This window comes from Acartia tonsa, chromosome 2 (assembly GCF_053477335.1).
Source record: "Acartia tonsa isolate MP-2025a chromosome 2, ASM5347733v1, whole genome shotgun sequence".
NCBI classification, from domain to species: Eukaryota; Metazoa; Arthropoda; class Copepoda; order Calanoida; family Acartiidae; genus Acartia; species Acartia tonsa.
In genome coordinates, this window is record NC_137261.1 from 48,978,661 (window position 1) to 48,989,248 (window position 10,588).

The following is a 10,588-nucleotide window of genomic DNA, read 5'->3' on the forward strand; positions in this document are numbered from 1 at the left end:
GGGACAGAGAAATGGAGAGAGAGAGGAAGAAATAGGGAAAGTATGTAGAGAGGTATTGGGGAAATATTGGAGAGAGGTAGAATCTAAAGATTCTGCGCAAGCGCGTTGCGTCATACAATAGATACTAAAAAAATAAATATTGTAAATTATTATATAAAATTTTTAATTTTCTACTACAAAATTTATAAAGAAATGATACCTAAATTTAGCATAAAATAGGAATTATGTTATAAATTACAAGTTTATGTTTTTTTATGTCTATTATAATATTTTGGAAGTGTGTGTGTGTGTGTGTGTGTGTGTGTGTGTATTCAGTGTACACTCCAACATAAACAAAACATTATATATTTTCATATTTGCTAAAAAAGATATATTTAATTTGTAGTTACATGCATTTCTACTTAAGAAAAATAAACAACATAGAAAAAATGACACAGATTTTGTTGAATGTTTTTTTACTTAAAATATATCTATGTAAAATATGAAATTTCTTAGAAGATGATTTTAACCAAATTTAATTTACATTTAAAGTATATTATGTATATCCTAATTTCATACAAGATACGATAGTGGCTTTGCCACTAAACTCTAGATGCTTGATTTGATTTTGTTGCGAATGTTCAACGAAAATAGCCTAAAACCTTAAATCATCAACTTTTATAAATCTTTCCCTTTAAGCTTTAACAACTTTGATAAATGAATTAAACTTAAGACATATATGAATATAGGCATTTACAATATATCTTATTTCATACATTAATGAAATGAAGAATTATAAGATTAAAGTCAGATTAAAATTAATTTATTATTTCTATTTTAATATTCGTGGAAAATTGTCTGTAGTACGATGCAATATGTGATTTTTTATAATGGGCCACGAGTACTGGTTCTAATCCAGCTGATATTAATCGATTTGGAAGCCATACTGGAAACTTAAGAGAGAAAAAGCTGAATGCTATATAAAAATGAATGAGGGGATTATAATAAAAAAATTATATTTTTGGTTTGTTTTGTTGACTTTGGTTTCTAACCATAAGGTATATTTATCCTCTAAGTGGCATAAGATCGTTAATTAAGAATAAGGGGGGAATATTTTTTTTTTTTTTTTGTAAATTTAGCCAGCTGCGAGCATTAATACTTTAAGTACATGAAAATCTGGTGCAACATCCAAGTAATAATATATTAATTTTAAGAATATTTTTTTTCAGAAAGAAATGTAGAATAAAAAGTTTGTTTTGAAGGCTGAAAAATGCCTCAATATTCTTTTAGTTCCATTGCTTCCCTAGCAACTAGTCAACGTAAAGAGGTAGGTAAAAGTAACTGGATGCCTGTCTGTCTGTGTAAAGCTTAAGATCTCGCTAACCACTGAACCAATATGGTTCTCCTTTAGTTTCTCATAGGTCCTGGGAAGGTTTATAAATATTTGAGGGTAGAGTACATCTACCCTCCCAAGAAAAATCGTCTCTGGAAACAAAGTCCACACCCAACAAATTTTTTATACTTATTCAAAAACAAAAATGGAAAGTAGAGGGTTGACTTTCTCTCCCTTGCACTTAGTGCCCCTAGAGGCATTTAGGGACATAACCGCCAGTATAGTCTGGAGAACTAGCAAAGAAATGGAGGTTGAATATTTAGTACATTGTTAGTTTGTACCAAGTTCCAGGGTTTCGGATCCGCATTGATTTTTTGCGGATCCGGATCCGGATCCTCAAAATTTGGTCAGTGCGGATCCGGATCCTTGACAATAAAAACAAAATCACCAAACCTTTCAAAAATATTTATTCTTTAATTCGAAGTCAAAAATACTTTTAATTTTCAAGTCTGACCCTAAACCTTAAAGATTGGCTCTCATCAAGAGAATGTCTGAGATTGTATATAAATTTAGGTAGATTTTTCCCTTTTTTCTGCATTTTTTTGAGTCCAAGGATCCGGATCCGCATTTTTTTGTGGATCCGGATCCGGATCCTTGGACTCGAAAATATGCGGATCCTTGCGGATCCGGATCCGGATCCGAAACCCTGGTACCAACCAATCAATAAGAGTGATGTTATTTTTTTGTTTAGCCGGCAGCTTCTAGTGAGTCGAATAATTCTTATAATTCCGGATTTCAACAATATCAACCTCCACCACTACAACAGCCTCCCCATCAACAGCAACAACATATCCAAAATCAACAACAAAATCATTTGCCACATCATTTTGCTGCCCATCATCAAGCACAACCACAGCACGCTCATCTACAGCAGCCACAGCCGCAACAGTTACAGCATGGACAACAACCAGTACATCAACCAATTTTAGGTAGGTTAATTTTAAAGTAAAAGAATTGACTCGAATTGAGGGTGCAATAGCTGTATGTAACTCTATTCAAGGGGTTGGGACCCTGTGCTGACTTTCAATTGGGTCTTTGAACAAAAGCCAATAGGTAGTGTTGGAAATATAAACACAGCCATGTCGTAAATAAAGAGCAGAAAGCAATTGGTTAGCAGACGAAAAAGGTACCCACTAATTGGGCCAGGTACTTATCTGGGTTATACATCTATCGGAGAATGCATAATGAAATTACAAAATAATATGTATTTGAAAAGAGTAGGTAGGTACTTTTCTAGACATTTGATATTTTATGGACTGGATAATTATTTTGAGTTACTCGTTGGATAACTTTCTTATTTTATTTAAAAATAGGTTAGGCATGATTATTTGGATAGACATTTTATTTGGAACTGGATCAAAAAGCAACATTAATAATTTATGTATTCTTTTCAAAAGGTGACCCTGTACCAACAGCTGTTAGGCCATTGAGTGCCATTCCACCGCCAAAGCATTCCCCTCACCAGCCATATCTACCCCAACCGCAGAATGTTGAATCAACCGCACAACAAAAACCAACAACCACAACATTTCAGCCGCTGGCAACTAGTACCACCACCACGAAAAGTACCATTGATTTTGTGAAACCTCCTGTAAATGAGCATGATATAGATCCACCTGCTGCTGCTAGTGCTGCAGCCAATGATGAAAAGGAAGTGGTGAAAGAGGAAGATGATAAAGCTGAGGTTAAGCATAAGATTGTCACTCAACAGCCACAAATTCATCCAGGTGAGCTTTATTATGTATTTTTTTATTTGCTTCTGGATGCAGGGCGGAATGGATAATTGGACTGTTTATTACACTAGTCCCCAAAGTTCAGTAATAACGTTTTTTATTCGTTGGCTCAACAACTTTGGGGACTTTTCTGAATTTGATTGGTTATTCATTAAGTTAAGTGTCCAAACGTTTCAACTACAAATTGTAATCTACAGATTGGGTAATTTTGTGTATCATCATTGAGGATTTACATTTATCGTCCATTGTCTTATCACTTTAGATCCCTGAAGTTATTACACCAGAGAAAAACTATTTGTCCGTAGTTGTTTTATAGTTTACCAGCTGACTGATAGACTGACAAATGAATAGACAATAAAATTTGTATCATAATATATAAATTTTAGGTAATTTGTCAAAATAATAAATTTTGACTAAGATAATTTTTAGGAAAAGTGCCACCTATTGTTATCAGCACAAGAAAACCTCCCACCATATCTCTACCAAAACAGGTAAAATTAAATTTACATACCTACATACATATTTCAAAAATAAAATTCTTTAAAAAAAACTTATTTTAAAAAGTACCTATGTATATGATTTTTTAATGGATTTCAAAAAGAAACAACTAATTGTGGTCAATTTAGGTTGCTAACATGGACAATAAAACTATACATTTATTGATATAAAAACTACAAACAATTCGAAAGGGTTCTGACGATTGGTAAAAAAATGGGATAAAGTTAAAAATTTTTTATCCTGGAAATAAAAACATTTGCTAGAGAAAAAAAAAATCTTGCAAAAATTGATATAGAATATACGTGGATATTAAGACAGAGGACAAATTATCATCAATCTGGGATGCTAACATTTACATCACTTATTGGTCAGTTCGTTCATCCAGTAGAGGGGAATGGGATGGGTTAAAGGAGGTGGATGTGGGATCGTTATTTTAGCCAGCTACAAGTTTTACAATATTAGAGTACATGATAATCTGGTGTAAGATCAAAGTCATAATAAATCCATTATTTCTCCATTAAAAATTTATCAATAATGTTTCAGGAGCAGCTAGAGGAGGAAAATGAGGAAGATGACAACTCTGAGGATAAAGATAATATCAAACAAGAAAAGATCAAGGATGCTATGGAAATTGATATCATTGAAAAGGTTAGAAAATCATACCTATTTTCTTAATGTCCCACTTCGACGTTTAGGGACTCCTGCGTTTTCCCACTCCGACGTTTAGGGACTCCTGCGTTTTCACACTCCGACGTTTAGGGACTCCTGCGTTTTTACACTCCGACGTTTAGGGACTCCTGCGTTTTCACACTCCGACGTTTAGGGACTCCTGCGTTTTTACACTCCGACGTTTAGGGACTCCTGCGTTTTCACACTCCGACGTTTAGGGACTCCTGCGTTTTTACACTCCGACGTTTAGGGACTCCTGCGTTTTCACACTCCGACGTTTAGGGACTCCTGCGTTTTTACACTCCGACGTTTGGGACTCCTACATTTGTCCTGGAACCAATGAAATAGATTGACAGCTTAAAAGATGGTCGTTAACAGCTAATACAAATAACGAAATTAATTCTAAAAAAAATCACGAAACCTATACGTGGTTTTCAGCTGTCGATAAGGGGGAGATAAGATAAAAAGTTAGAAAAACCTAGAAAATGACAGAATCTTACTCAATTTATTGACACTCGGACAAACGAAATGAATAGAAAAAATACTAAAGATAATTAATAAAAAAAAAACAAGAACAACTCCATAATACTAATAAGATAATTTAAATATCATAGAAAAGGATTGAAAACAGTCATATTCTTTATTTCAACTTAACTGTTTAATCTGACTTTTTTAATGCGCTATTCTGGGACATTTTTTTGTATTAGTTTTAGGTAAAATTTAAATTTTTAGAATATTTAATAGGGATCTAAAGGGTTAAGACAATGGCCGATAAATTGATGTACATCCCAAATGATAATACACAAAATTACCGCCTCTGTAGATTAAAAATTAATTGTTGAAACGTTTAAACACTCAACTTGATGAGCCAAACAATCAAAAATCATTAAAGTTCTCAAAGTTGTTACGTTAAGGAATAACAAAATGATATTTCAAAACTTTAGAGTAATAAACAGCCCATTGTCCCCTCTCTAGCTCTAATATAAAGAAGTTTATAAACAACTAGCGGCTTCACCCCTAGCCTCTAGGGGCTTTGCTCCAAGAGGTAATTAAAAAAAATTGGAGATGCAACCACTTATTTCGAACATATTCAAAAAAACAAACAAACATATTTTGGTGCTGCGAACCATAATTTTATGGATTATCCATAACGTCAATCTTTTAATCAACTTTTTTTTATGGGGGGGGGGGGGGGATTGGGGGTGTCCCACCCCCCAAGAAAATAGATTTATCTTAAGCTTTAGACGGACAGATAGACATCGTACTACTTTGTATTATAGATGAAGCAATTCATTAATAGATACACCTAACAATTGGGGGGAAATTAAACTTTGCTTGGGTTTATACTGCGGGGACCTTGTTAACCAGATTTATCTCAACTAAAAGGACGCAGGAAATTATATTTCAAAGATGGTGTAATTGATATTGAAAGGAGATGAAAACCTGAGTAAATGTAAACCTTTAATTATAAATTTAAAATAAAATTCTTTAACCTAACATAGCTGTTTAAAGATTATTCTATTTAATTTTTTTTCCATACATTTAATAAAAATAGCAATACAATTATTACTTGTACTCTGATAAAATGATGTTTGCAGCTGGCTAAAATCTTCCCAATTTACTCCATTCCCTCCCCTTCTACTGTTTCAATAAACTGACCAATAAATTAATTCCATATTAGCAAGCTAAATTGACGACGAATTTTCCCCTGACAATATATCGACGTATATACTATATCCTAGTTTAAATGAATTATATTTGCAGAATGATGGGCGAAGAGATGTGAATACGATGACCGGACATGCCCTGAACCAGCGCACAATGCTAGATGGAATGATTCTAACTGAAACTTCTGGAGGTAACATAGTTCTCTATTTTTTTGTCTTTAAAACATGTAAAGTAGATAGAAGTGAGATAAAAATCTTAAAACAACTTAGCGAACACAAAATACAGAATAGTTATTTATCGCAGGTATTAAAATGAAAATTTATGAGAGTAAAACTAGTTTTGTTAGGCCCGGGTAACACAACTTGCATTAATTTTATAATTCGTGGAAAACTGTCTGTAATACAATACTATACATGATTTTTAGTATGGCTGAGAACCGTTTCTAATTCAGGAGATATTTATCGGTTTCGAAGCCATCTGGAGATGTAGATAGGGATTGACTATAGAAACTAAGGCAGACACATGTAAAACAGGAGAAGGAGATTTTTTTTGCAGTATTGCTTCGAAACCGACTAATATTCGCTGGATTAGAACCGGTTCTCAACCATACTGAAATATCATGTATAGCATCGTATTACAGACAACTTCCTACGAATATTGAAATAAAAACCAAAACATTGATACCAGTTTTGTTAGCCCGGGCCTTCGGAACCTCGTTGCTAGCAAAACTGGTTTAACCTTATAATTTTAATTTTAATATCCGCGGAAAGTTGTCGTCTATAATATAATGTGATAAATAACTAGGTATTGTAAAACTTTAAGGGACTCATTATATTGTTAAGTATAATTTTAGGATTGTTAGTTGTTAACGTGATGTACAAGAACAAAGAATTTTTCGGAACACTGATGGAATGTGCCAGCTCCAGTCATACATGGGGGGCTCCGAGGTACAGCATGGTTATTAGAATAGCGTTGCATGGTAGATATAGGGTATGAACAGTAATGAGACATGTTGTCGATGTAAATTTCAGGAACCATATTTTATAAGAGCATATCAATTTTTCTACTAAGTACACTTTAATTAATCCACAACCTTTAGTCACTTCAATATTACAGGCTACCAAAGCAAGAATTTCATCCTCAAACAAATAGTAAAAATTTTCGTCTATTTCCGTTAAAAGTTTATGCATGGTTTTAATTATTCAAAGAGTTTAGGAATGGATTCATTATTACTTGGATCTTACACAAGATTATCATGTGCTCTAAGGGAATAATAAGGCTAAAATAGTGATACCTCCTATCCACAATTTTAATCCATTCCCTCCTCTCCTACTGAATGAACGAACTGACCAATAAACGAGTTCCATGTTAGCAACATAAATTGAGGACAATTTTTCTCCGCCATAATTTCCACGTATATTTTATCTTTATCCATACGAATATTATACTATTTATGAAAGAATCATTAAAACCCCACAAATATTACAATTAATATATTTTCTGAAATTAATTTAATATTTGGCCGAAGAAAATTTTTGATAAAACGTAAATTTTATGCTTATTTTAGGGTAGGTTAGGTTAAATAAAGGTTGAAAGAGCTCCGAAGGATTATAACCCCGTAGTGATAGGGCGCTAGCAGTGTAAAAAACCCTGCAGGACCTAAAATATTTTTTTCTTCAAAGAATGGGAGTGGGGGGTATCTATGATCAAGAAACAAGTTTAAGTGAAAACACCTAATATTTTATTTGCCTAGACATTCTGATATTCCCCCACCGGACAAGAAGCCGAAGAAGAAAAAGAAGAGTAAATCTGAAAACAGACTCGCACCTAGGATAGGGTTGAGGTGAAATATTTTATTTTAAAAAATCGGAAAGATTATGTTCATAATCAGCACAACAATAAGAAGCTTATAGTGCAGTGGTTCCAGACCAAACACAGGAGTCCCAAACGTCGGAGTGGACAAACGCAGGAGTGTTAAAATATTAATTTAATTAAGTATTTCTATACAGGTTAGGTTATGATATGAATATACAAATAGACATTTTAAAACCTATAAGATAGTTTAAAATAGGTTAGGTTAGGTTAAGCTTCCACTCCGACGTTTGGGACTCCTGCGTTTGTCCTAGGACAATTAGTTACTAATGGCGAGGTTAGTCTATGATCCACTTTTGTCAGTTCGTAACGATATTTGGGGAATGTGATTTTCGCAGCTGTTATCCAAATGTTCAAATCTCCTTGTCGACATTACCACCATCCATGACATTTTTGTGCTTCGCTACTTATGTATGTTGTCATCCTTGTTGTTAGATTCTAAGCCGTTACTTCATGCTTTTTGAATCGTAGTAGAGAACAAATTTTTTGGAAGGGAGACTAAACGTGATCTTTCTCGTCTGCTATTAAATACATACTCTCAAATTTATGTATATCTCCAAATTAGAAATTTTGTCATCCTCATTGCTATTCTAAATACAATTATTTTTTGACTGCTTCATTTAGTTAATTTTTTTTGCATTATTTATTTAAATTTTCAGAAAGGATAGATTATTACCTGGATCTTACACCAGATTTTTATGTGCTCTAATAAAGTGAAACTCGCAGCGGGCTAAAATAACGATTCCCCCTTCACCCAATCTCCTCCTCTTTTACTAGATGAACGAACTGACCAATAAATGAGCTATATTAGCAACCTAAATGGACGGCCATATTTCCCCTGCCACGTATATTCTACATCCATTATTTTTAGAAACCGACGGCGAATGAAAAGAAGAAATAAACGAGATAAGCGGCTGTCCTCCTGGGATACCAATAACTCGCCACCAAAGTCAAATAAAAGAATTTCTTTCTAAACCCAGGGATCAACTTTTTGCCTCTTTTTTTTCTGCTAGTCACATATGATATTTACAGAGTGTAATTGCACTATCTCATGACGAAGAAAATTACTTTAAAAACGTTATTTGTACAGGTGAAAAAGCTTTAGGCAAAAAGGTTTTTCTTAGTATTTCATATCCCTATTCAAATTTACATTTATTTTGTTGATAAAATTTTGTATATTTGCTTTTTTTATTGTTAAGTTAGTCTGTATCGAGTGCCAGTTAATTTTAAAGTCAAAATATTATTTCTAATCCCAATTTTTACTATAAGGGTAGTTCCATTAGGTAATGATAAACAACTAGTTGAGCGGGGCTTTCCCTTAAAATTTATAGCAAGCACATAACCCCATAGCCCCCCTTCTTAAAAGTATATCATAGAAAGTATATTCGACTTGCCACAATTAAGCTATTCAGTAATCCCTAGATTTTTTTGTTTATCAAGATTAATCAATCCGGTAAAGGGTTTTGGACGAAAAATTTATCTACCCTTTAAATTTAAATGCTCCCCTGGTAGAATAAAATTTTGGGTAAATTATGGACAATATTATTTTGTCTTCTTTTTTCATAAGCCATCCTATCCTCCTTATTTTATGCTAACAAAGGCAAAAAATAGGTAATAAGGTAAAATGGAAGTTTCATTGCAGTCCATTTTTTTAGTAACCTTTAAAACTCTTTAAAATCACAATATTATTATCAATAACCAAAAATACTTATGCATAAAACACAAGATCTATTTGTTGAAGTCTAGTTGGTTATATTGATGATAAATTTTAAGTTTAAAGGCCAAATATTAAAATTGTAAAGTCCTCTGTAATTGGAACTACCCATTTCTATTCTTCATTTTTATCATTTTATAAAATATATTATTATTGTAAATAAGTATTATTTTATTATTAGTATTTTATGATTATAAGTATTTTATGATTTAATAACATAAAAAAAAACTATTAATTATTTGGTTCCGTTTTTGGAATTTTTTTATCCCGGTGTTTTTTTTAAAGCCATTAAATTTCAGTAATTTAATTTTCAGCAGAGCTTTAATCCGATTTTTATCCGCTGGATTAAAACCGGTTCTGAGACATACTGAAAAATCATGTATCGTATCGTAATATATATTGTTTTCAACGAATAATTAGATAAAAATCATAGTATTAATTAACAAAACTGGAATTAATATTTTTTTCAAATTTTTCTATTCGCGGAAAACTGTTTATAATGCGATAAATAGCAATTAAAGTTTTCAATAATTCTGTTCAAAAGAAAAATAATTGATATTTAGCGATTTAATCGATTTGAATTAATCATGTAATTGTATGTGTGATATTGAACCAAAATATGTAGGTAGTTTTTTTATTTTCTTTAAAGAATAATGAAATTTTATTAACTAGAGAGAAATGCACACAAAACTACTTGTTACATGATTCAGTTATTGATTTAAATCACAAAATATTTAATGAATATAAATACTGAATTGTTATGTATAAAATTTAGCTGATAAATTGTAAATTTATTATCATAATACATTTATTCATTATTTTTTGTATTATTTTTATTTAGGCTTAATGTAAAAAGTAGTACATTTTTTAAAAGCGAAGCTTTTCTATATTTAGGGTCTGTCCGTCCGTACGTCTGTCTGTCCGTTCGAGGCAGATAGCTTTTATTCGTTAATTTAGGCATGTTAGAATTGTCCTTTCGATTTCAAACTTTGCATGGTGATTCCTGTAGTAGTTAGGTACGATTTAGAAAGCGTAGCAACTCTATAATCATTACCAGAATGT

General features: G+C 32.4%; 1 protein-coding gene across 1 annotated transcript; it reads left to right on the forward strand.

Annotated features, from left to right (window-relative positions):
- Positions 1 to 1,172: 1,172 nt before the first annotated feature.
- Positions 1,173 to 10,346, forward strand: LOC145312070 (uncharacterized). The gene is made up of 9 exons (XM_080151204.1): positions 1,173 to 1,306; positions 2,064 to 2,301; positions 2,770 to 3,099; positions 3,535 to 3,596; positions 4,147 to 4,251; positions 6,037 to 6,130; positions 6,794 to 6,887; positions 7,694 to 7,783; positions 8,684 to 10,346. The coding sequence occupies exons 1-9, from the start codon at positions 1,250 to 1,252 to the stop codon at positions 8,784 to 8,786; spliced, it is 1,173 nt and encodes a 390-aa protein (XP_080007330.1). The 5' UTR covers positions 1,173 to 1,249; the 3' UTR covers positions 8,787 to 10,346.
- Positions 10,347 to 10,588: the final 242 nt, after the last annotated feature.